This window comes from Pelophylax lessonae (assembly GCF_965119305.1).
Source record: "Pelophylax lessonae genome assembly, chromosome: 11".
Taxonomy (NCBI): Eukaryota; Metazoa; Chordata; class Amphibia; order Anura; family Ranidae; genus Pelophylax; species Pelophylax lessonae.
In genome coordinates, this window is record NC_138778.1 from 200695992 (window position 1) to 200723408 (window position 27417).

The 27417-nt window shown below is 43.8% G+C and overlaps 1 protein-coding gene across 1 annotated transcript in view; it reads right to left on the minus strand.

Moving 5' to 3' along the window:
- Positions 1-23352: 23352 nt before the first annotated feature.
- CABLES2 (Cdk5 and Abl enzyme substrate 2) overlaps positions 23353-27417 on the minus strand; it is a 54643-nt gene continuing 50578 nt past the window's right edge. The window contains exons 9-10 of the mRNA XM_082271625.1: positions 26341-26545; positions 23353-23987 (exon numbers count right to left, since the gene is read on the minus strand). Of these exons, the coding sequence (XP_082127751.1) occupies positions 23847-23987; positions 26341-26545 (346 nt within the window). The 3' untranslated portion in view covers positions 23353-23846. The remainder of the gene's footprint in view (positions 23988-26340; positions 26546-27417) is intronic.

Sequence of the window (27417 nt, forward strand, 5' to 3'; positions counted from 1 at the left end):
TCTGAGCTACTTGCCTCTGCTCAATCATTTATGTTTGTTCCCCTATTTTAAGAGTGTAACATCATCTCAGAGTCAAAAGGAAAAGACTAGATTTAAACCTGTGACTTCAAAAACTTTGCTGGCCAATGGGCTGGATGCTAAACCTCCACACCAGAGAGGCTGTGGTTTAGGCTTTTAGAAGCCAACCCTTTGAACATTACATGTAATATGAAGAGAAATGCAAGAAGATGAACCATGAATCAAACCAGCAACATCACAATTGCTGCTGGGTCATTGGCTGGCTGCTAAACCTCTAAGCCAGCCCTCAGCTCTTAGACTTAGAGTTATTAAGGCAAGATTTAGTAAATGAATCACTAACGTTCTCGATAAATATTGCACTTGTCTTCGTGAGTCACATAGAGCATTGGCCAACTAATGAAGAATTAGCACCAGCTGATCCAATAACCCCGCTTCCTTCCAGCTACAGTATTTGTAAGGAGCGGTCTTATCCAGATGGGTGAAAAGTGGGACTTACATTCTTTTTTTTCCTTTTTTTTAATTTTTCTTTTTGTTATATAGGATTGTGGAACAGAACTAATAGCAGCAGATGGGTGTTTGAGTTCCAGTTTTGGACAAGTTGATGATAAAAGCCAGACTTATTCAGCCTGAGAATTGGTTCAGGGAGTTAGTACCCAGGAATGATAATGGAGTTCCAGGTTCTAATCTCACTATCGGCCCTTCAGTTCAGGACTATATAATACAACCCATAGGAAAGAGGATCTCACTGTTTTCAGTTACTGTGCTTAGCAGTAAATTGACCTTTGGGGATCTGATGTAAGTATTGGTGATCAGTATTGACATTCCTATTCCTTTTGTATTAAACTGTATTGTACATTGTGCTGTCCCCATTTTCTATTCTAAAGTGCTGCGTAAACTGTTGGCACTATATAATAATAATAATAATAATTCAGCATAATGCATATAAAATCTGTGGGATTGAAACCCGTACCACATTAGTTTAAACTTTTTTCCAATGTTTTGTTTTTTTAAGCCTAGTTATTTCAGATCCAGTGTATTTCTTTTTTCTTTTTTATTCAACTGTTTATATTCGTTGTTGTGATTATTATTATTTTTTTGGTGCACCGTCATCTCTGCAGCAGGCTTTAGACTATGGGCAACCCCCCAGTTCACTCCAGTCCCAGGCCTGTAACATGTGGGCGTCCCAGTACCATGTGGACCCCTCTTTCAGTCCATGATCTGTGCTATCACTGAAAAACCAACAAATATAATAGTCCGGTCTACTAGTCTGTCACACTGGCGACCAGGAGATGGTAAAAACAGGTGGCTGGGACGTGTTTTTTTTTTTTTTTTGCCATCCTGGCTGCCCTCCAGAATTCTAATCTTGCAGCTTGTTATGACTGTACACATGCTGCTGCAACTTTTACTCGGGCTGCAAAGTCTTCAAGTTGTAAAGCGCTGCGTGAACGGCCGGCGCTATATAAATCCTGTATAATAATAATAATAGGCGGCACTGCCTGTCAAATTTTCCCTTTGAGATCCATGGCATTGCAATGAGATCCAAAAGCATGGTTTGCAGCTGCAGCATGTCCTGCAATGTAAAATTGCATTTAGCAATTAAAAAGTAAAAGAAAAAAGTTAGGAAGTCCTTATTCAGTAAAAAAAGGATATTCAGGAGGAGGCGGTGGCCACTTCTGGTTGCCTGCCAGCTGCTGCTTTATCTCCCTCTGAAAATCAGTCCACCACAGATCACTTTTCAGAGGGCAATAGGCATTACTGATGGCCTGAAAGAGACCTTACTGGGGCAGCCCAGCCCCAAACTGGGACTTAAAGGGTAAACATTTTCTGTGTGTTCTAGATCCCATAAAGCGGTTTTGTTTCTACCAGGTGTGATGCGGTGCTGAGAAAAGGTTAAGGCAATCCTAGGAATTGATTATGTTTTTTTTTCTGAACAGTGCATGTAAAAAAAAAAAGTTAAATCTGTTGCTTTACATTTTTATTTAAAAAAAAAATGTGGTTTCCTGTTATTACTTCCAGCCAGCTCTGTTAACTAAAAAAAGAACAAACAGAAAGTATATGGATTGTAGGTTCTTTGATTAACGAAATGTCTTCACAAGTCTTCCCGGAGGTAAAGATTAATCCAGAGATTGCGGGAAATACAGCGTCTCAACGCAGCAGTGTGTAAGCAGCTAATCAATGGAAAGATCTGGAAAAGAAAATAAGATTTAGTAGTGAAAAAAAAATAGATTTATCTGGCAGGCACTTCTAGGTGTATGGATGAAGCAATGCTGGGGTCCTCCTAAGGCCTCATCCACACAGGATGTTCATTTGAATCTCCCAGAAGCCAAAATCATTTTTTGCAGAAAAAAAATGCCTGAAGCTTGTAAAAGTCCCAGTGGAGTGCCAAGGGGGAAGGGGGCGTGTTAGGCCAGCACCACTTATTCACTGTCAGTGTGGGAGTCTGCCGCTCACAAACACTCCCTCCTGACTTCAAAGCTGTGTGGGCTTAAATCGCTTGTCTCATATGTAAGTGAGCCAGCTGCCGGGTTACCGTTCGTCCGGAAGTCTCCGCCCCCTATATGCGTTGCGTCACTCATCCTAGACGTCACGACTTCTTCAGTAGGGGTCACCTTTGTTATTTTGGAGGTACCTTGATACATTTATATGTAAAGGAATTTTTCATTGCATTTTATGACAATATTTTGCACTATTTTATAAGGCTGCATTCACATGTCAGCTTATAATCGCAGGCAGAACCGCCGCGGTTCCGCCCGCGATTCGGAGATTTATTGCAAATCGCGGGACGCCTAGCGTTGCCCGTTGATTTGCAATAGCCCCCCAAACGCCGAGCGATGTTGCCGCGATTTACACCCGCCGAATCGCGGCAACATCGCGCAAACAAAATCGCGGGATGCAATACGCTCCAAAAAAGTACAAGAGCTTCTTTGGAGCGTATTGCGTCCCGCGATTTTGTTTGCGCGATGTTGCCGCGATTCGGCGGGCGTAAATCGCGGCAACATCGCTCGGCGTTTGGGGGGCTATTGCAAATCAACGGGTAACGCTAGGCGTCCCGCGATTTGCAATAAATCTCCGAATCGCGGGCGGAACCGCGGCGGTTCTGCCCGCGATTTTAAGCTGACATGTGAATGCAGCCTTAGCACATTGTCAGTTTGATTATTTACAGGCACTTTAGTTTGCTTATTTTGCACAGTGATTTTGCACATATTAGCACTGTACCTTTGATATATGCTGATTTTGTTAACTTTTTAGTGAGAATTTTTTTTTCGGTATAGCAGCTTCCTTTTTTTATTTTAGTAGTTGCGCCGATTTATTAAATTTGCACATTACAAATATTCCTCAGTAAAAAAAAAAAAAAAAGCTGTACTGAGCTTTTTTTTAAACTACAGTGTGTGCAAGAGGCCTTAGGTACCGACACTACCTATAGGTAAGCCTTATTATAGCGATGGCACGGCCTGTCATGTTAGACATGCTGTATCATTTTCAGCCACATTAATATATAATACCCCCTCTGATTGCCATGGCACAATTGGGGGACACTAAAAAGACAGACCACCATCTGTTTTTACTGCCGCCCACATGAACAAGGCATAACTCATCTATATCTACTTAAGGCCCGTACACACGTACCGATCGTCGGCCGAAAAGCTTCGGCCGACGACCGATCTGCCGATTGTAGGCTTGTTAGTATGATGCCTCCGACAGCCGACAGCGCACATTCGACCGAAAAGAATCTGTCATGCAAGCATTAAAATTTGTGTATTCCGACACCAGAGCGGCGATTGTTCGCCAGTCAGTACAGAATTCGGCCGACAGACCGCTGATTTGCAAGACTGGGCATGCTCAGAAAAGGAAAAACACAGGGAAAGTTAACCATTACATGACATCACTTCTGCAGTCGGCTGTAGTCGGCGGACAAAATTCTTGTGCAGTCTTTTGCACTTTTCAGCGGACACGACAGCCCGGGGACAAAAGACGGCCGATCGTTCGGGCGACGATCGGTACGTGTGTACGGGGCTTTACTTTGCATAGATGGTAGTCTGCCAGTCAGCTATTCCTGAAGTCTCTGTACTCCAGATAGGGTCAACTATTGGGGAAAATCTTCAGCCAGATAGGAAAAGTAAAAGAATTATTTGATACTGCATCTTTTTTAAGTTCTAATGAGAATGAACTTCCATCTACACACAGTCTTCAGGGGCGAGCACTACCTACCTACAGCACCAGCAAAGCTTTTCCACCATCCAGGACCTTCTCATCGTCCACAAAACCAACTAGAACTTCCTGAGATGTCCCCTGCTGCAGCCCTGTGTTCCCAGGTATGTAGAGACCAGCTTTACCAATGCTGCTGAACTTTGCTTTGTACAATACACACTGGGGTTGATTTATGAAAAGTGGAGAGTGCAAAATCTGGTGCAGCTCTGTATAGAAACCAATCAGCTTCCAGTTTTTTTTTGTCAAAGCTTAATTGAACAAGCTGAAGTTAGAAACTGATTGGCTACCATGCGCAGCTGTACCAGATTTTGCACTCTCCAGTTTTAGTATATCAACCTGCATCTATGTAAGCTGTGTAAATTAAAAAAAAAAAAATAGGACAAAAGCCCCTTTTACACAGGCTTTCTGATCCGGTCCCTGACAGTTTTTCAGGTGGACCTGATTGAATGCTCCATGTACCTCTATGGGGCAGCGGGTGTCAGTGGAGACATCTCCGCTGACACCCGCTGCTATCCGATCCTGTCCATGAAATCCAGACGGATGGAAACCCTATTTTCCATCCGTCTGTGGAGGATCAGATCGGATGCAAACAGACAGGAAGTCCTTTTTAATTCAATCTCCCATAGAGAGCGGGGATCTGACAGGTCAGTCTCAGAACAGTGAGCGGAAACGGAGCGGTCATCCGCCTGCTTAGCAGGGATCAACGGATTAATCCCCGCTACAAACATAATTGCTCATGTTGTCTAAATCCCCAACGGTGCCACATCCCAAAAATGACTACTGAACCAAGAAGGAGATTCCCCTAGGGGTGGGACTTTTTAGGCACAAATCAAATTATGTAACAAACCAATTTATATAAAAGTTAAATTCTTTATTAAATAATACAGAGAAGATAAAAGCAAGAAGGCAAGCTACGACATATTGCACATAAGACAGTTGAACTCAAAACCACAAAACCTCCGGGCTGTAACCCGACGCGTTTCGGAGTCTCTCGGGCTCCTTCCTCAGGGGTGCCCTTGGAGGGTGGTCTGTGAATAATTAATGCATAATATATTAATTCCAACATTATGTATATAGTTGCAATACATTAAACGAAGAGTTTGGATAACAACTTACATAGTTCACTGTGATAATGAGCATGGGTAGCCTGCCTGGCGATTAAAAACAAATGGGCAGCATATCACTATTGACCATCCGGAGTGCCGTATTCATGATGTTCTAGGTCTAAGCCAAGAGTCTAAGATCTTGAGGTGTTCAGGATTTTTGTGCAGACCAGTCTTGATGCCAGACTGGGTAGGGGCAGCTGGAACCTCAAATGACAGCAAATCTGCTAGGCAAGAATTGCATAATTATTGCAGGGTCCGATTAGAAAAGACCAAGCATGTGCAGGGTGTCAAAAAGATGATCTTCAGCCCCCCATGTCTCTTATATAAGATCAAGAGACGAGATTATAACTCTTATTGAATCAACAAAAAAATAATAATAAGTAGCCAAATAAAAATAAGGTATCCATATAAATATATCATGCTAGGTATTAAGACCATAGCAAAACGTACAAATCCCTTTAAAAAGATGGTAGGGGCTGAAGAATCCCATTAGGCAAGCGTGGCAATCAGCTGAAAAGTGGGTCAGCTGGATTACCCGCATTCAGCTGATAGCCGTCAGAGGTTCCCTGGGACGTAAGAGCCAGACACGCCCCCGACCCGGATATCCGGCGGAAGCGTGAGTGGCCGATGCGTCCCACCGACACGGAAGAATCACTTGTTAGCGTGAAGCGCAAACAAGTGTACTAGACCGTCGCTGCCGACATCTGATAGATGTCGGGATGGGGAAGCGGATGCCTATATCTGCGGGCGCCACAAAGTGGCATCCGCCTTTCCGTGCCGGGCTGATCCTACAAACATGCACTTGCAAAGACAATGCTTGTTTAAAGCATTGAAAAACTGAACACAATCGGAAAAGGGGGTTATAGCTTCATTATGAATTAGGAACCGGGGAATTAGAGTGTTTGAAACAAAAACAAAAACTAATCCTTCATAGTTCCCGGTGTGTATAAAATGTTCCAAGATCTATATTAATAAATTGGAACACTTTTATTTCCCTAATATAAAGAACATGGGAATCGGACTTAGCTCCTGATGGAATAGCTTAGACATATGCTGAGCCATTTGTGTACAGAAGTGCTAGAATTTGAAGGCAAAATATAAAGATTACACAATAACATATATATACAAATAATTTTAACATAGCACGTCAGTGCACCAATAAGTGTTATTCAAAAAGTATACATAACATAAATGAAGACATTGTGTCACAAGGAAAGGGGGGAGGGAGGGAACAAAGGGAAGGGAAGGGGGAAAAAAAAAAAAAGAGAAGAAGGACGTTTGTCATAGCGTTCATCTGTCCGCAGGGCATCCTCAAGGAACCCCTTCGAGGTGCAGGTTTTCAACAAAGTAGGGGGCATGTTGTTGTATTATCTTTCCATGCCTCCAGACGTGAAACCTTCAAGAAACGGTCTGAATGATATAAAGTCATTCAGTCCAGGTGGCTCAGTAGCCTTTAAACGATAGATCCAACGTAACTCCATTTGGAGGAGGGTCTTGTTCCAGTCCCCTCCTCTGGGGTTAGGATGGATTCTATCGAGTATTAAAAATTTAATTTTTGGAAAAAAATTAACTGTGGCGCCCGCAGATATAGGCATCCGCTTCCCCATCCCGACATCTATCAGATGTCGGCAGCGGCGGTCTAGTACACTTGTTTGCGCTTCACGCTAACAAGTGATTCTTCCGTGTCGGTGGGACGCATCGGCCACTCACGCTTCCGCCGGATATCCGGGTCGGGGGCGTGTCTGGCTCTTACGTCCCAGGGAACCTCTGACGGCTATCAGCTGAATGCGGGTAATCCAGCTGATCCACTTTTCAGCTGATTGCCACGCTTTTTAAGCCCTGTGTGTCTGGCGTCAGAGCTGCTTGCTCTTTTGCCGGACACACAGGTCTTGTGAGGACCTCTATCCTTTGTTAACAACCTTTAGCTGTTTCGAAGGTAAGAAAAGGATCACGTTTTTTAGTTATTGTAATTCAAAGACTGCTGATCTATCTGATCAGTGTTATGACTTTTGATCTGTGCACGGTGCCTAATGGGATTCTTCAGCCCCTACCATCTTTTTAAAGGGATTTGTACGTTTTGCTATGGTCTTAATACCTAGCATGATATATTTATATGGATACCTTATTTTTATTTGGCTACTTATTATTATTTTTTTGTTGATTCAATAAGTTATAATCTCGTCTCTTGATCTTATATAAGAGACATGGGGGGCTGAAGATCATCTTTTTGACACCCTGCACATGCTTGGTCTTTTCTAATCGGACCCTGCAATAATTATGCGATTCTTGCCTAGCAGATTTGCTGTCATTTGAGGTTCCAGCTGCCCCTACCCAGTCTGGCATCAAGACTGGTCTGCACAAAAATCCTGAACACCTCAAGATCTTAGACTCTTGGCTTAGACCTAGAACATCGTGAATACGGCACTCCGGATGGTCAATAGTGATATGCTGCCCATTTGTTTTTAATCGCCAGGCAGGCTACCCATGCTCATTATCACAGTGAACTATGCAAGTTGTTATCCAAACTCTTCGTTTAATGTATTGCAACTATATACATAATGTTGGAATTAATATATTATGCATTAATTATTCACAGACCACCCTCCAAGGGCACCCCTGAGGAAGGAGCCCGAGAGACTCCGAAACGCGTCGGGTTACAGCCCGGAGGTTTTGTGGTTTTGAGTTCAACTGTCTTATGTGCAATATGTCCTAGCTTGCCTTCTTGCTTTTATCTTCTCTGTATTATTTAATAAAGAATTTAACTTTTATATAAATTGGTTTGTTACATAATTTGATTTGTGCCTAAAAAGTCCCACCCCTAGGGGAATCTCCTTCTTGATTAATCCCCGCTGAGCAAAATGGAGCCTGCTGGGCGGAAAGCCTGTGTGAGAGAATCCTAATACTGCAATCTAGCTGCAAAAAAGTGTGAATAAATTGCATCAACTTATTTTGGTAAAATTAAACAATACGGCTGCGTTCCCACTTGTGTTGCTCCAAAGTGCCGCAATTGCGAGTGCGAATTTCATGCAATTTTACACTCTCTAGCACTTAAGTAGCATCAAAGTAGTGCAGGAACCTTTTCCAAGTTGCTGCGACTAAGTCACATATTGCAGCCTATTGACTTCAATGGCACCAGTCACAACTTGTCATGTGACTTTGGAAGTCGAACTAGTGGGAATGGAGCCTAATACAACCTATTCTTTCCTGTTTTGCTAAGAGGGAGGTTGCAGCAGGTAGGTTTACAATGAGACTGTGAGCTGCGATTAATTGGCTGACAGCAGATCAAATTTATTTTTCTTTTTTTTTTTTTTCTTTAAAGAATACTAAGGGTGCCATTGCTAAACCTTCTGATAATGGTTATCGACTGACGATCATGATGATGATTCTTGTCTGACTTTGGGAGTCCTCAACCAGGACAAGCAGCAGGAGAAGGAAATCTAACTTTGAGTTGCTGCATGCATGTTGTGGGTCAGTAGCTCCAAAAGTATTGCAGCTGGAGATGGCTAAGTGAACCCAGCTTTAAACTCCGTCATGTGCTTTCTCTCCCCTGATGCAATATCTCTAAGCTCAGCATTTGAGCGCTTGCTCCTGTGATAGTGAAGGTGAACGGTGCCAGCTAGGCCTCTCTAACCAACTTCCGAGGTGGTTTCTGGTCAGGCTTCATGAGATACGCAAATGGCTTTCACCTATAGCAAGGGCATTATTTAACTTTGGTCAAAGCTGTACACAGTTTGTTTTTTTATCTACAGAAGACCCTTATCTGTATGGACAGTTTTTTTGTAAAGGTGAACTATGTCTTTAATTACCATGCCACAGCCCTATTGACATTAATGGGTAGGTTGCACAGTCGCTGCCACCTGTTTAACTCAATAGTACAAGGTCAATTTGCAGTGGGATTTGTACATACCACATCAGCTGCCATTAAATGCAAAAATCCTAGCATTCAAACTGGTAGTGTCATCTCCCGAAAACCTGAGTCACTGCTTCTACCACCAGTAGAGACTGCCGTTTATGCAAATGAGGCCTTACCCCTTGGAGCAGGGGTCTCCAAACGTTCTTAGCAACAGGCCAGTTTACTGTCCTTCAGGTTTTAGGGGGGGCCAGACTGTGGCCATTGGAAGTAGAAAATGTCCCGGCATCAGTGCCTCACCATTGGTTTTATTAGGAGGAATAGTCCCCCGATTGTTCATATCAGTGAAAAGAATAGTACCCCATTGATGTCCAGAGGGGGAATGGTGTCTCTTCATTAGCATCAGTTGGTGGAATAGTGCCCCAAGGGCCAGATAAAGGCAGGCAAAGGACCACATCTGGCCCCCGGGCCACAGTTTAGAGACCACTGCCTTAGAGGGTTCTACCACCCTTGTTGCAAGATTGGTCCATTAGGAGGCCACAATCTATCTACCTCTTTCTCTATGCTGTATAATAAATGAAATGATCCAACAGGAAGAAGGAGGAGGCAACTATTAACCTACCTGTTTCAGTAGGCAGAGCTGAACATCTGAGATCAAGCTACTATAGAGATAATAGACCCCACTATAAAATTTGCTGCCAACAATGATCTTTAAAATGCAAGTTTACCCAAAAGTAGTATTCCAGTTTTGAGTTGATGCCAAGAGCTTGAATCCTCCCAACCTCATTTACCTCTTGGCTGTGTGTTCCATCTCAGACTACCACATCCATGTAAGTGCACCCTAAATCAATAATAATATTAATGCATATTCACAAGCGCAAAGATTTCATATACTGCAGTCTTTGCCAATAACACATTTCAAGTCCCATGGCACCACAGGGGTTCCTTGTATCTTTGAAGAAGCAGCATTTCCACCCAAGGACAGGACTACATTACACCCTCCCCTCATTTTTATAATGCATGGGGCGGTGTTCTCTAATCTACAGAACACTTACAATGGAATATATTTAAAGGAAAGGTTCACCTTAAAAAAAAAAAACTGCACAATTTTTTTTGCAGGTAAAAATATTTGCATTTTTTTTTCTAAGGTGCCTGCAGAGCATTGCATTGACGATCACGGTATGATAGGGTATCACAGGGAAGAAGTGAGGTGGTAAAGTCTACCTTCAGCTTCACAAGCAGTGTGTGCGCGCATGAGATCGGTGGTCTCTGGGATGTGAGGAGGCAGATAAACAAATATGGGGAGGAAAAGACTTTTGAATGACTGCTACACATGAAGCAAAGAACCTTGTTCATATGGACATCCTTAAGTGTACATCTGCATGAAGAGGTGTGTTAAACACCCCCCCCCCTCAACGGGATGTGTAAGTGTTCCATGCATCAGTGTGTACAGGCAGTCCAAATCTGACAGTCCCACAGGTGCATGTCCCTGAACGTAAACTGTTTACGTTCAGGAACATTCACCTGTACAGCTGTCAGATTGGGTCCAGAGGCTGTCTATGCAGCCACTGCATCCTAATAGATATGAATGGATCTGCCTCCATGTAGAGATGTAGAGCAGGGGTCTTCAAACTATGGCTCTCTAGTTGTTCAGGAACTACAATTCCCATCATGCCTAGTCATGTCTGTGAATGTCAGAGTTTTACAAGGTTTCCTGGGATGTATAGTTCTGCAACAGCTGGAGGGCTGAAGTTTGAGGATCCCTGATGTAGAGGCATAGAACACCTGTATCCCAGGTGGGAAAACATGGCCCTTAATATGAATCTATGATTCCAGCATGTATTAATAAAAAATTCAGCAGCTACAAATATGGGAGCTGTTGTCTTTTAACATAAAGGACACTTACCTGTCCAGGGAGCCCGAAATGTCAGCATTCAAAGCTGACCTGTCCTTCGGCTCTGGGTGCAGGCGATGGCATCCTTACTAAGAGGAAGCAAGAAGTGAAGCCTTGAGGCTTCACAGCCTTTTTCCTACTGCGCATGCACAAGTTGAGCAGTGCTTTCTGAATGGTCCCCCGCTGTCTTCTGGGACCCAAAAGGCGGCGGGACGCCCTTACACAGAAGTGGATACCTGTTTTTGAGGCAGATAAGCGTAGCTTCCACTTTTGGGTAAAACTCAGCTTTAAGTATGTCCGTGTGATCAAGGCCAAACAAAGACTTATTTTGTTACAAGCTTCATAAAAAAAATAAAAATAAAAATGGAGGATGTCATTACTGACCTCTCCTCCTGAAGCTGCCTGAGTATGCTGCTGATCCTCTTGGCTCAATATCTTGAGTCAGTGACCTAAAACAATTATGCAGATAAGCGATTCTGAAATTTCGGATCTTTTACGGTCTGCTCACTATATATGAAGACAGATTGTGTCCCTCTTTGGAAATGTAAACAGCAATCTGATAGGCTAAGGGACAGAATTGTGTTACCATCACAACTATGTTCATAGAACAAAGAAGTAAAAGGTAACAATGTACTTGTAAAGGAAACACTCATGCTAAAAGGTTTGTTTTTGAAATCTGTATAAAAAAAACTTTATTGACATCAGCATTGTCACAAATGCATTATTATCCACAGGAACACTGGAATGAGATTCACAAACAAGGTGCTTTTTTTGTATTCCTTTACTGTAAAACATATACAATATATGCACAGTACAAATCAAAAATAGCAAATTTTCATTGGCATTAAAATGGATTATCAGTTATATATAGCATAGCAGTGGCCATTTTGTGCCCAAACCAATGTTCACAAGAAACCAATGACATCATTCGCTCCCCTAGGCTGGATATTGGTTAAGCGCAATATGCTTTTGGCCGCAGCTATCTATATTAAACATAACATTTTAGATATATAAAATTAGATGCAATCTGGCAAAGACACACAAACCTGAATATCAAAATATAATCTTTTTCTTAGCTTACACAGACATACTATACATTGTCTACATGAATAATAAAATAACAGCTTCAGATTCTACAGTAAAATGCATCTCCAAAATAAACTGCTTGTTCGCTCTGCATAAAAGTCACTTCATCGGATGACGCATGGTCACCCGTCACCAAAGCACAATGGAGAAGGCCATGTGGCATTGTGAAGCATTTTTTAGAAGAAGTAACCTATCGATCTGCCAAGAACTAAGCACATCATTAGTGGCGAATAAGGACATCCACAATGGCTGCAAGGTGGGTTCACTATGTGACAGCTGCATCCTCAACACAGAATGGTGGCACCTCATTATTGCAAGATCACAGACAGCAGACATCAAAGAAGAGAATGTGAAGGAAGAGCATGCTGTATTTACCATTAGAACTAGCTTCTCTGTTTCTGGTTTTCAGTTTATAAAGAGGAATCTGACTGGTTGCGATGGGCACAATTTCTTTTAACACAAATGGCAGAAATGTATCACAGTGACTGCAGCCAATCAGTTTTCTCGTCTCAAGTTCAGAGAACAATTTTGGTAGAGCAATGCAGCAACAAAGAAGTCAAGACAGACAAGGAAGGGGATTCTTGCTGGAAACGCTGCACTCATTGAAGCAGTGGTCCTCAACTCCGGTCCTCAGGACACACTAAAAGGCCAGATTTTAGGTATTACCTTGGGAAGATGCAGACTAGACTACTGCAATCACTGAGCAGCAAATTATATCACCTGGGATGTATTTCGGTTATCTTGCAAACCTGGCCTGTTAGGCTCCTTTCACACACTCTGTCCGTTGGACGGAGTCCGTTTTTCTCAGCGGGGGATCGAGCCGCCGATCCCCCGCTGAGCAGCAGGAGGACAGCTGTGTCTCCGTGCTGTGTGCGGAGACACAGCTGTCAGTTCCCCATGCATCTCTATGGGGGAAATTGGATGGTGAACAGACCATCGGTCCGTTCTCATCCGATCCGCTGGACGGATGGAAAATAGGGTTTCCATCCGTCCAGATTTGACGGATCGGATGTCAGTGGACATGTCTCCGCTGACATCCGATGCCCCATAGAGATGCATGGGGTGACCGTTCAGATCCGCCAAAAAAACGGACAGGCGGATCTGAACGGTCCGCCTGTGTGAAAGGGGCCTTAGTGGGCCCTGAGGACCAGGGTTGAGGACCACTGTATTGAAGGATAAGTTCACATTTTGTGCATTTAATTTTTTCTAAGGAGCCTGCCCTGCAGAGAATTGCGGGTGCAGTCTCAGGCACCTGCAGACTCTCGGCAAGCTGTCTGCCTGTACCCCTGATACGGGCAGGAAGATCAGTGCACCACAAAAGCGCATTTACCATCACCCGTGTAGTTCATTGAAGACTACGAGCCATCAGCTGCAATGGGTGTGGTACTTGTAGGCATTCATTCAAAGGAATCTGTGAATGAATGACATGGCCATGTGGACGGAGCCCCGCAGGTTTTAAATTGTGGCAGTGAGTGCGGGGAGAGGATTCGCAGTCTGCTGTCACAGGGAGGGGGGGAAGGGCATAGGCTGTAGATGCTGGAACATGTTAAACGTTCCACCCTAAAACAGGTGGAACATGTAATATGTTCCAAAGGTGAACTTATCCTTTCAGAAGAACTTGAGGAAGATCTACCTAAAACTGAATTTTCAGTTGCAAGTGGAATAATCTTTAAAAAAAAGAATTCCACCGTGCAATCCTAAGGTTTATTAAAGGGATTTCTGCGCATCAGTAACTGGTTGAACCATCCCCTCTATAAAAATGAAGGGGGTCACTCCCTTGGGCCAAATATTACATTAAAGGGTAGAAGACCCCTTAATGAAATGTATGCTGCTGAGTATTTCAAGTTGAGGAGCCTCAGTCTAAATCACCCCTCCCCCAATCAAACCTCTAACTTTTACAAAGCAGTAATATTACAACAGAACCACTGTATAAAAAAAACAAACACACTATGGAAAACATTCCACGCTAAACTCCAACATTTTATTCTCTAATTACAAAGCGTTTACTCTCCAAACAGGACAAGGAGTATGCCAGCATATAAAACATGCACATCACTCTTTCTGCCACAAGATGGCAATATCCACAGGCTCATTGTGCTAAATGACTCATGTCACGGTCATGACATCGGAGTGCTGCCGCTGGAAACTATTTTAAAAGCTTCACACTCCTAGACTATCACTGTAATCTCCTTTCTTGCTGACCACAAACCTGCATAAAGAGTGAGAAGTCATGACTAACCTGCATGTTGTACGCTAAATAACAAAGCCAAAGGATCCCGGGAACTTGCAGCCTCTAAGACTTAAAGCAGAGTTCGTTATTTTTTTGTTTTTTAAAATTCAGCAGCTACAAAAAGTGTAGCTGCTGACTTTAATTAAACAGCCACTCACCTGTCCCATGATCAAGCGGTGCACTCACCCCAGCCTGGAATCTCTACTATGGGCACTCGGCTGTGACAGCTTGTGGCACCACAGCCGAGTGGCCGCTGCGCTCTGTGACTGGTCCTGAGGTCTTCTAGGACTTGTCATGTGTCCCAAAAGACTTTGGGAAGGAGAACTTCCGATCGCAAACCCAATTTTGACATGTACCTGCTCCCCCCTCCTTCCCAAAAGCTCAGTTTCACAAACAGGAGGCGGGGAGGCCGTAGTGACTTTATCACAGTTAGCAGGACAGGTTCCCTTCAAAATGGCAGAATTTGCGTGTCACAGTGATACAAATTAAGTGCGTTAAGAGCAAATCAAGGATGAAAGAAGTAAATCATGCCTCTATGTCCTCTATCCAGAAGCAGTTGGATGTAAAGTTCAGGAACCGGCAGTCTTCCACTCAGCATATTGTGTACTCACTCCTAAACTTTCCACCTGAAGGCTTATGGATCGGGGGCACAGAGGTAAGGGTAATGCACCTCACCCAAATTGTGCAGTAATTCTTTAAGGAGACGGTTGGCTTACACAAAAAGCACAAGCTGTATTTTAATTGGCCTGTGATGTGTGCAACTGGCAGATCCACCCTGCATTGGCAAAAAGGTTGACTTGACTACTCACAAACCACAACCTAAAGGAACTAAACATCAGGGCTGGCTAGTGAGGGCAGTGGTGGGACATTCACACTACACCTCGTCACAAGCAGCACAACAAATGTGCCTCAGTTATAATTCTCTAACATAGAGATCATCTTTACAATTTTTTTTTTTTTTGAATGAGCAACAAAAATGGCAGCTTGCTCTCATGGACAGTCACAGTGGTGAACGACACTCCACAGTCTCCCAAAATGGCATCAGTGTTGTAATGGTAGAAGCTGCAGTTTGGTTATTAGCGGCAGAATGGAGCCACATCCAGAGTATTCTAGACAGACACCGGATTCATCTAAACATAGAATGGACTGCCACCCACCTACTTCATCTCACTTCTTACTGGCTAATAAAGCGAAAAGCTGGAAGATATTTGTGCTAATTGCTTTTACCCGGACGTCCTACAAATAAATAAATGTAAGCTTATAATCTGCCATTGACATTAGGAAAACGGCACAGGAAGCTCTAGAATGTACAGACTGGTCAATGACCACAAATCAAGGACGTTTCTGAACCTATTGCCCTTAAATTAGGTAGTAAAGCAAGTGTGCTAGCAAAAGCTGCCAAGTCATCACTTAAATAATAAAGAAAAAAAAATTATGTGTAACACCCAACTCCAGCAATAACATGGTTTCTTCTTTCACCTCATTTCACATCTCTGTGAAAGCGGAAAAAGAAATTAGGAAAGCGGTGGTCACCAGGACAGAAAACAAGGTAATAATAGCCTGACAGAAGTTCTAACCCTTTCTTCTGCTGTTGCAAACTAGGTCCCCATTGGACAGATATCCCATCACTTCCTTTCCCGAAAGGAAGTGATGGTTGATTTCTCTGGGGGAGGGGGGGGGGGTTAAAGAATGCATAACAAACCCGGCCATTCCCCCCTCCATCACCCAAAAAAAAAAAAATGGAAAAAACAAAACCTTTGGCTAGAGTTGGGCATTAGGCAAAACTACTACCTGGAGAGCACAAGAGGGCAATTTGTCCTTCAATCACTTCAATGGGGCAGGTGAGAGCACTGAGAATACAAACATGGCCAATGGTTTCTCCACCTCTACACACATTTCTTGTTTAGTTTTGCTTGGTCATCTAAAGCCAATAGTAGATATTACAGAGTTCCTTGGGATCCCAGTCCAAGCTGTGGGCAAGAGGTCCTCTCCAGGTGTGATAAAACCAGTCCACCACAGCACAATGATGTCAACTGACTCCAACCATCACAGTTCAGTTATAACTAATGCACTGCAATCATCAATGCTTACATCCATTACGAGCACAGAGGTAGTGACTCTGCATGGGGGGGGGGGGGGGGGGGTCAGACCACAAAAGAGAGATTGCAGTACTTCTCCTCTTTATTAGGCTGCTGCGGAAGAAAAGTGAGAAGGAGGCTTAATAAAGCCATAGTAAACAATCTTTAAAAAAATGTCCCTCTGCAGGCTCATGTCATAATGTGCTAGTATGCACCACACACTGACATATCACATACCTATAAAAAACTGATCCCTAAATGGATGGAACAGGGCTTCCATCTTCACCCAGTCTTCCTTCAGGGTTTGTGGGCTTCAGTCATTTGAATGGCCGAGCCGCGATGACATCACTCCCGAGCATGCACGCGGGAGTCACAGATGCAGCACAGCTCTCTGAATGGACAGCATCCTATGCATTGAGAGCACAATACGAATGTGCCGGTGACATCACCTGCTGCTACACATGTAAATATCTCCTAACGGTGAAGGTTTAGGAGATGTTCACTGTACCTAGAGATAAGTCTTATTATAGGCTTACCTGTAGGTACAAGATAGAGAGGGGAGTTTACTAAGAAAAAATTTAACTATTATATGGATAACTATTTCTGCTTTATGCGTCAAAAGCGGAGACTACAAAATTCTGACCCCAGCGTGTTTCCTTTTCTGTTTTTCTTTTAAAATTTCAATAAAAAGATTTAAAAAAAAAAAAAAGCTCAGGCTACAGTAGAGTTAGGTGGAAAAGATGTAAAAAACCATGGCAGCATAAAAGGCAGGAACCGGTTTTATTAGAGGGGCTCCAGTACTAACCTTTCATACACAAGCGGGACAAAAAAAGACCAAAGAGCTAAAGAAACTGAAACACTCCGAGTGTTTACAGACATCCACTAGAAGAGTTGTGAATTCTTATCAGGTGACATTTTTTATGCAATATAGCAAAGCATCTCAGTGATGTCACTTCCCCCCAGTGAACGTATACATGTGACAAAATGGCTGCTTGTCTTGTGCTCTCTAAGGGAAATTAGTTGTGCCTGAAATATCTTAACCAAAAAAAAAAAAAAAAAACCCCACAATAAATAAAATAACCCTGATACCAGACCAGGCTCAGTTTAGGCACGTTTCTTTAAATAACTAACTATGCATTATACTATAAAATGTATTTTCTTTTGGAATGAGGCTACCTGGAAGTCATACACATATGTGCACTTTATAAAGAACTAAAAATCTCAAAAAATACAAAGAAAATAAAAAGAAAGGAATCCACATATCACACAGCAATAATACAAAAAATTGGATTTTTTGACTTACCGTAAAAAACATTTCTCTGATTTACATTGCTGAACACACCTCCTGATCTTCTTAACCATTGAGTTATGCTGCCCCCTACAGGAGTAGGAGACTAGGCAGAAAAAAAAGTCTGGCTACGCCTATGGGCAGTCCCAGGGGGTATACTCCCTCTCTCTTCTATAGGTACTCAGTTTTGTTACAAGCAGTGTCAGAAGAATTACAACTCCACAGAGGGGTGGGTGCTGTGTCCATCAATGAACATCAGAGAAACGGATTTTATGATAAGTCAAAAATCCCATTTTCTCTTCCGTTCATTGACGGACACAGCTCCTGATCTTCTTAACCATTGGGACGTCCCAAAGCAGTGTTAAACATGAGGGGTGGGAACAGCGAAAAAGAAATTCCCAAGACTAACTATAGCCAACCAGGTATAAACAGGAGCTCAACCAAAACAACTGGAGGTAACCTGAAAAAAACAATACACCCTTTAAACAGCATATGTAAAAAATAAAAATGTAATTTAGCCAGTGTGAGACATATCCCTGTAATGCCTTCATCTGATGTATGCCAACATAGCCAAACCATGTAATAAAAGTTAGGCAAGGGATACTGTAAAGGAACAAAATTCTTTATTAACAGGCATCAGGTACAATAACCAATTGAGGGTGCTCTAGGCTGCACCTATTGAATGTAGATATCCAATGAACAAACAGAAGACAAGACATGTACACAATACAAAAAATAAATAATTGACGGCTATGGCATTGTCCAATTGAATGTGCACTGGAGATCCCTGAAGACGATCCATCCAATGTTCCAGGCACAGTCTGATCTCTCGGAGTACCAAGACATTGATCGGGAGTCTGGACTTCCAGTGTCTAGCAGAGATTTTGCCGAGGACGCCTCCCCAGCCGGACAGGCTCGCATCCGTGGTGACCACTGTCCATTACAAGGGGAGGAAAGATTTGCCCAGCTGAAACGTTAAAGAGTGAAGCCACTATATCAGGGACTCTTTCGTTCCCCCGTCTCAGCCGGATCAGATTGTCCAGAGACTGCAGATTCTTGTCCCATTTGGCCAGAATCTCCCTTGCAGGGTTCTCGTATAGAACTGTGCAAATGGAACTGCCTTGAAGGTAGACACCATCAGGCCCAGCATCCGCATGCAAGTCCGGAGGGATTACCATATGCTGGACAGCAGTAGACAAATTACAGCCTGCAGTTTCTGGAGTTTGTCCAGAGGAAGGAGCACTCTAGCTAAGGACGAGTCTAGAGTCAGACCCAGATAGTCCAGCTGTGTTGATGGAACCAGACCAGGCTTCTGAAAATTCAGAATCCAGCCAAACACCCTCAAGCTCGTATGGTGATCTCCAGGTTTTCCACCACAGCAGTAAGAGACTCCGCTCGCAGAAGGAGGTCCTGCAAATAGCCTAGTACCGTGATCCCCCATTGGCGTAACAATGTTAGCACCGGGACCAACACTTTCGTGAAGAGCCAAACATAGGAGGAAGAGAAAAACCACTCCGGTGTGTGAATATCCCAACAATCAAACAGGGTGCTGGCTAGGTCCGCAATCCCGGCAGCTGTACAAATAAGAAGTAGGCAACCGCACTCCGGATTGAAAGTATGAAATGCATATAATCCGTTTAATAAAGATCCAAAAAGTTCATAGTGACAAAAATCAGAGACAGGGGACAAATTCAGTTGATGTTTAGGCAGCATCTCCACATGTATCCACACGGTTATGACTAAGCGAATATACTTTCGTGAAACGCGTCAACTGAATTTGTCCTGTCTCTGATTTTTGTCACTATGGACTTTTTGGATCTTTAATAAATGAATTTTATGTATTTCATACTTTCAATCCGGAGTGCGGTTGCCTACTTCTTATTTGTACAACTTTTGTGAAGAGCCGAGGAGCAGAAGCGAGACCAAAGGGTAATGCCACAAACTTATAATGCTCCTCTCCCACGGCAAAGCAGAGGAAGTGCTGGAGACCGGCACATATTGGAATGTGAAGGGAATCGTCCTTGAGGTCGATAGGAGGCAAGAAAAATCCCCGGACTCCATTCTGAACTTCTGCACCTGCACAAAGCAGTTCAGCTCCTTGAGGTCCAGAATTGGACGCACCTTGCCTTCCTTCCTGGGGACTGTAAATAGGTTTGAGTAGAAAACCCCTAAAAACGCTCCAAAGTCAGAACCGGGACCATCACCCTTTAAAGTAAATGATCTTGCCCGTCTCAGAAGGAGCCTGTAAGCAGACCGGGGACAGTCGCACATTGGAAGGAAGAACCTTACCGGAGGGTAAGAAAGAAGCTGGATCTTGTAGCCGGACCGAATGACCTTGTGGACCCACCTGACTTGTTCAAGGGGAGTCCACAGGTCTGGGAACCAGCAAAGACGTTCCCCCACCGCAGATACAGGTGAGGGCGCACCTTCATGCTGAAGGGGCCCTATCCACTAGTCTGGAGAAGCATGCTCTTGACTTGCCAGACCAAGCTCGCTTGAATCCTCCAGAGGAGGCCCCAAAGGGCTATGATCCCTTGTCAGTGGACCCTGAGGGATGAAAAAACTATGAGCCGAGAAGGAGGGCCCACGTCTACGACGAGGGTCCTTGCCCTTAGTAGCCTGTTGTAGAAAAACAACTCTTTCCCCCTGTGAGACCTTTAATGATGTCATCCATGGAAGCACCAAGCAGGCAATCTCCTTGAAAGGGAAGATCAGTCAAGGCCTTTTTATTAGTCTGGTCTGCAGATCAGCATTTGAGCCAAAAGACACGCCGAAGGACCACTGCCAAAACAGAGAGCTGAGACACTAGGGGAGCCGCATCCACAGAGGCATCACAGATAAACTGCAGCCCCTGGACCAGCTGGTCCGCCAGCTCAGCAAAGGCAGGGGGAGCTACTCCCCCCTCCAGGTCACAGCGCAGAAGGGTAGCCCATTCAGTCAGAGTCTGCAACACCAGGGATATGGTGAATATGGGCCTCAGTGCCAAACCAGCCAGGGTGCACGTATTGTAGGCTACAGCCTCCGCCTTCCTGTCAGCCGGGGACTCTTCAACTGGAATCATGGTTGCCTTGTTCAATCTGAACACCGGAGGTCTAAAAAGAAAAAACGGCCAGGACCAGAAATCCCAGCAAGGAACTAGGTCCTTACTCCTGACTAGGCAAAAAAATAACTGAGTACCTATAGCAGAGAGAGTGAGTATACCCCCTGGGACTGCCAATAGGCATAGCCAGACTTTTTTTTAGTGTCCTACTCATGTAGGGAGCAGTAACACCCAATGGTTAAGAAGATCAGGAGTTGTGTCCGTTAATGAACGAAAGAGAAATAAACCTCATGCTCCATGCTAGTTATTGGTTTAATTGTCTATGACAGGGATGTCCAACGCCAGTCCCCGAGGGTCAGGTTTCACAGAGATTGCTAGGATTCTTCTAACAGGCAGCAGTACAATTAGTAAGCTACAGTTTACAGAGCCACAAACTATGAAAATCCTGTACTGAATGTGGCCCTCAAAGCCTGGATTTGGACACCCATGACCTACAATGAACTAGGATTTGTACATTTGTTACTTGGCTGCCTGACAACAAGAGCTGACAGTCCAAAGATTAGAACATTTCTTTGAGGCTTCTTTCACACTGGTGTGACTTGAGATTTGACTTGTGAGACCCCAAGTTGCAGGACATGTGAAATTCAATGCATTTCCAGGAGAGCCGTTCCTACTGACACTATAGAAGTCGCTGCGACTTCAGAAAAAGGTTCCTGCACCACTTTGGTCTGACTTTTGATGCAACTTTTGTCTAGAGAGTAAAGTCAGATCAAAGTTGCAAAGTTGTGTTCCAAAGTCGCACTTGAAATCATGCAACCTTCGAGACTCACTAATGTAATAGGAGCCCAACACCTATATTACCCAGCCCAATCAATACGGAATATCATTTAGGTGGATGCAGGTTGGTTCAATAATTTTGCAAGCCTATAATCCCTCTCTGTTCAAACCCCTTTGCCCCGTGCACACGATGTGCTCTGTCGGGTGAGAGCTGCCATGGCTGACCTGTCTATATAGATCAAAACTCCCAAGACCAACAAGTGAGCCATTGGTGCAGAACAAGAATGTAGATATCAGGGATCCGCCAGATGAGGAGGATGACCCTAAGGCCCCTTTCACACAACGTCAGTTGTCATCCGTTTTTCGTCAGTTGTTATCCGTTTTTCGTCAGTTGACATCCGTTTTTACATAGAGATGCATTGATGTCCGTTTTTCATCCGTCAACGGATGGATGAAAAACGGACAAACGGACAGCGTGTGTGAAAGGGGCCTAAAGCTTGAACGTCAGCAATGGCAGCCCCTATTTCTATACCGACCATTGCAGGTCAAACAATAACCCTTCAAGGCCAAAGGCTGGGAATCAGACTGCAAATGCACAAAGTGTTAAAGGGGCTCTCCACCTTGAGAAACTTGAATTCAAGAAGGCGACACACGACTGCTTGCCTATTTTCCTGAAAATGCTAGTTGCCTGACTGTCTTGGTGAATTGCTTTAATACTTTGAGTCGTTAATCAGAAACAAGTGTAGAGATTCTGTCTGTTCCATGACCAACTTGTTCTGAGCAGGCATTCTTGACTGGAGCCAGCGGCAGCCAGAGATCTAGCATTTCTTGTTTTTCCCTTATGATAGGAGTACTAAATGTGGGCAGATGTTCTCACAGTTTTAGGATCAAAGGAATTCCCCAATACATGTGCAGGAAAATCACACAATTGGATTGTCTATATAAAAGGGAAGCCATCGAGATGCAAAGAAGCCTAAGGTCACGTAACATTTTCTTGGCCTTCTGTTAGAGCGTCCAAGGCATCAAAAAAGATAAAGAAGGATTTCCCAAAAACTATGACAAGATCCAAAGGCTAATCTGAAGGGCAAGACAGCATAAAAAGTTCTAAAAAGGGGTTTGTCCACCCCTAACTGGAATTCAGAGAGGCCACTCCCCAGGCTCAGAGGTGAGTCAAAGGGGAAGCAGTGACATAAATTCTCCAGGGTATCGGACACGGTAACCTACTCCAGGGTGAACTCCGACAACAAAGAGGTGGGCGACGGAGCATGAATGGGTGAGCAAAATCTGAAAGGGGGTAGGGTGGACTATTAGGCACAGAGGGCCAGCTAATCCCATGTATTTCTGACAGTTATATGACGTGCACCTAACATGCCAAACAATATAGTTTGCCTATGTTGAAGAGGATTTATGACATGTCAGAATCGGGATTGTTGCAAATCACTATTTTTTGGTAAGAAAGTCACAGTTTCTTACAGAGTAATACCTGCTTTAGAATGTGACAAGATATTTGCCTGGAGTGACTAGGTGCAGATCTGCACATCAGACTAACTACATTTTTTGTACAGAAATATTATCTATCTACCTATAGATAGATACAATATCTCTCTCTGTATATTTTATTTTGCCAGGTAAATCTGAAAAATTGAATTTAATATCCACCACTTCCAGGAAAAACGTGGAACTCTAGTTCCTTTTCAATAGAGATATCAGGCTGACTGCATTGATGATGAACACCCTAGGTTTATCAGCTGAATGAGTCAGAGGAGGGACACCCTTCTCTGTTCATACAGGACGGTATGGAGTTTCATCTTCTATCTGCTCACCTTACAAAGTATTCCAGTGCACTGGAACGCCCCCCTAGTGGGTACTGTTCTAAAATATCCATACAAGCAAAAGAAGAAATTGCTCACACAATGTAAAACTATCATGCACATTTGCCCTTCCAGACTATACGTTTGCCATCTTCCCATAGGGAAATCCTTTACCAACAGGAAAAAACAGGCGCCTTGGGGAAGAACGCTCTTTGACAATGTGCAATTATGCAAATATCAGAAAAATATGATAATAAAATAGGAACTATATCAGTACTCTACAACTCCCAACTACAGTTGTGCTTGCTGTCTTGTAATAAATATAAAGGTAAAAACCACTTCTGGCTCCACTCCTCCGCTGGTGATCAGACGCTGGACTCGGTGGGAGTCTCCTTACAAACTGAACGTTCCCAGCCGAGCACAAAGCTGCCAGATTGGATAGTCTCTGCAGGGTACCCTCTACTGCTGCTTGGTCAGACGACGAAAGTGAGGCAATACCAGGGCCTCTGGGAGGTACAGCGCCAGCTCCATGGCCACCAGCACCGTCAGCTCAAATGCCACCAAGTCCCGTCTGTTAGCTCGGAAGCGCTCTTCAAGCTTCTGTAATAGAACACGGGAATAAAAAAAGCAGCATTTACAGTGTACAGTTGAAAAAAAATAATTATCCAGAGAGTTACTGAAACAAATATATTTTACAACTTACATAAATAAAGCAATAAACACAATGTAAAACAAATTCATGTGCGCAGATGTTTCTTTCAGTAGTGGGGCCGTATTGGTCTCCCAGTCCCAAGGATTACACATGAAGTTACTTGGCAGAGCTGTCAGCCAGTTACAAGCTGGTTAAAAGTGGGGTACACACTAGTAGAAAATCTGCCGAAAATTCCCCTCCGAGGTAAAATCGTACGATTTTCGGCTAGTGTGTACACAACTTTCAGCAGCCGACGCCGACATTTTCAACGAAAAAAATAAAACGGAGGGACAAACACCAAAATTTTTATTGTCCGTCCCCAGACGACCAATTTTCGTTTAATATGTATGCAGTACGTCTGCGAAAAATCGGATACGAAAGACCGCGCATGATCTGAAGTTGCTGACAACCCGGAAATCTGGGAACAAATGTCCCAAAAAAAAAAAAAAAAAAAAAAAAAATCGGACGAGAAATTTCGTGAACATTTATACACTGTCAACTAAAAACGGTAATGAATGCTGAGCAAGAGAGAGGAAAAATCTGAGGATATTTTGTCCGATTTCCATCGAGTGTGTACGGGCCTTTACACACACAATGGAGTATTATAACTGGGGAGAGATATGGGTATAGGTGAGGTCAACAAAGGAGCCTAATGGTGCAAATCCCTGTCTCTGCAGACTGGTCATCACAGAAAACATTCCATATGGCTACTTAACATGAACTCCAGGCACATATAAAGACTAACATTAATGCAGCTCCGTAATCATTAACACAACCTTACATTCATTTTTTTTCTTTATAATGACAAGTACCTTATTTAACATGTTATTATCAGCCTCTGGCAGTCTTTGTACAGCAGAGCTCACATTGGGAGAGGGAGAGTGGCATAAGGAGCCATTGAGTTGTGCTGCAGTTCTTATGTACTAACAAGGAAAAGGCTGATAGAAGGGGTATCAGGACAATATCTCCCCCCCCCCCCCCCCCGAAAACATCCCCCTGGACATAGGGTTAGGGTTAGAGGGGGGATATTGTCTGGGGGGATATTGTCCTGGAATCCATAGAAGGAGAAAGCAGTAGCAGAGTGATTAGCTCACCAGTCTGCTGCTTCTGCTTTCACAGGTTTGGGGAGGAACAAGACATGTAAAAGCTTGTTCACATCATGTCTGCATTTTTCTGCAAAGCACCACGTCTGGTGTGAACAAGAAATACAGAAAACAACTGCTGTATATGTACACTGTTCATACCATATAGGTGTGATAGTGTGAAAAGTGCAGCTTAAGACTCCATTCACATCTGTGTAGTTTGCTTTTGAGCGTTTCTGCAGTGCTTTTTTCCCTGCAATTTGCGATTTGTTTTTTTATGCTTTATTTTTTTTGGCAAATTTGTTTTTGGGCAGCTAAAAAAAAAACGCAAATTGTGGCAAAATCGCTGTAAAAATGCACTGCATGCTTTTCTGCAGCTTCCCCATTGAAGTCTATTGAATCAAAAAAGCAGTGTCTTGCGTTTTAAAAAGTCCCTGACCCTTTCCAAAAACGCAGAGACATAGAAATGCATTGATGTGAATGTGTTCCATAGGAACCCATGTTAAAAATAATGTCCTGCGTTTCTGGAAGAAGCAAGAAAAAAAAAAAACCGCAGTGGTGTGAATGGAGCCTAACTGACATGATGTGAGGAAGCTCAACTTTTTTTTTTTTTTTTTACAAATTTTAAAATTCTCCCTTGCAGTGGGGCTGTGCCCACCCTACAAGGGGTAACTGCTTCCGTATACCAGGTGAGAATAAAAGCATTTTTACTTTCTGAATCTTATGCTCCCCTGGCAGACGGCACTCCCATGCTTCGGTAGTGGACCATCCCTCGGTGCTACTACGACCGTCCATCAGTCTTGATGACGTCAGGGCCTTGGGCCTGTGGAGCATGGGGGGGGGGGACCAGTCTAGCAGTGATCTTTCTATGTCCTCTAGAGCTAAATGAGCTCTTAACCCTTGCAGTGTGGGTGCAGCCCCAGGGCAAGGAAGAATTTTTATGTTTCCCAGTGTTAGATTGTAAACTGTTGCAGAGAAAAATCAGGTTGCCCTGCCAGACAGGGCTGTGCTGTGTTAATGGATGGACCAAAAAAAAAAAAAAAAAATACTTTTACAGGTAAAACCGATCCTGTACTGTATTTGTGTATTAATCAGTTTTCTTGGAGTTCAGCTGTAAATCATAAATGAACACAAGTGTAAAAGAATGTATTCCATGAATGTGAGATCACCCCAGACTTACATCTAACAGATGTTTCAGCTCTGGCTTCTTGAAGTCACTGCTGATTTTTGCAGCCAGGAGGACGCAGGCCCCAGCACACAGCTTGCGGTTCTGCTTGTTCACCTTCCCCTGTAGCACCAGCTTCTCAAAGTAGACATAAGACATGGCGACTGTCACAGGCTCCATGCTGCACTCCTGTGCCACATACCTCATTTCACGCTTTAAGCTGATGGAACAAGCAAAAAAACGTTAGGTGAAACACAACTACAATAAAAAAAACTGGCTAGGTATCACAATAAATGGTGTTCAAAAAACATCTTAAAGGAGTTGTAAAGGCAGAAGGTTTTTTTATCTTAATGCATTAGGATAAAAAGCCTTCTGTGTGCCGCAGCCACCCCATCACCCCCTAATACCTGAGCCCCATCTCTATCCAGCGATGTCTACAAGTCCCTCGGCCGTTCGGGACCCTCCCTCCTGATTGGCTGAGACACAGCAGCGGCACCATTGGCTCCCTGGCTGTCAATCATAGTCAGTTAGCCAATCAGAAGAGGGGGCGGGGCCTAATGGCAGCTCCATGTCTGAATGTGAGGGCACTTGACAGAAGGGAGGGGCCTGGAGCTGTGAAGAGGGACCCGAGAATAGGAGGGCCTGGGCTGCCCTGTGCAAAATCAACTGCACAGAGGAGGTAATATATAACATGTTTGCTTTCTATGAAAAAGAAAAAAAAAAAAAAAGAGAGAGACTTTACGATCACTAACTACTTGCCGACCGCCCACCGCAGATTTACTGTGGAAGGCTGGCTCGGGTGCACGAACCGGCTTACATATACGTCGGTTCATGAGACCACTCCTGAGGGTGCTATCATGCTCCCCCATTAGGCAGCAGGGAAGCTGATCCACGGGGCTGGCGGCCGTGATTGCCGCCAGGCATATGCGATTGCTCCCCATGGAGATAGAATGACAGTCTGCTGTTGTAAACATAGCAGACCGTTGTTCTCTCTGGAATGAACATAGATCCACCTATTTAGGATCACATGTCTCGGTGTTGATTCTACAAGCCCACCCCCCTCACAGTTAGAAAACACCCCCCAGGCTTACA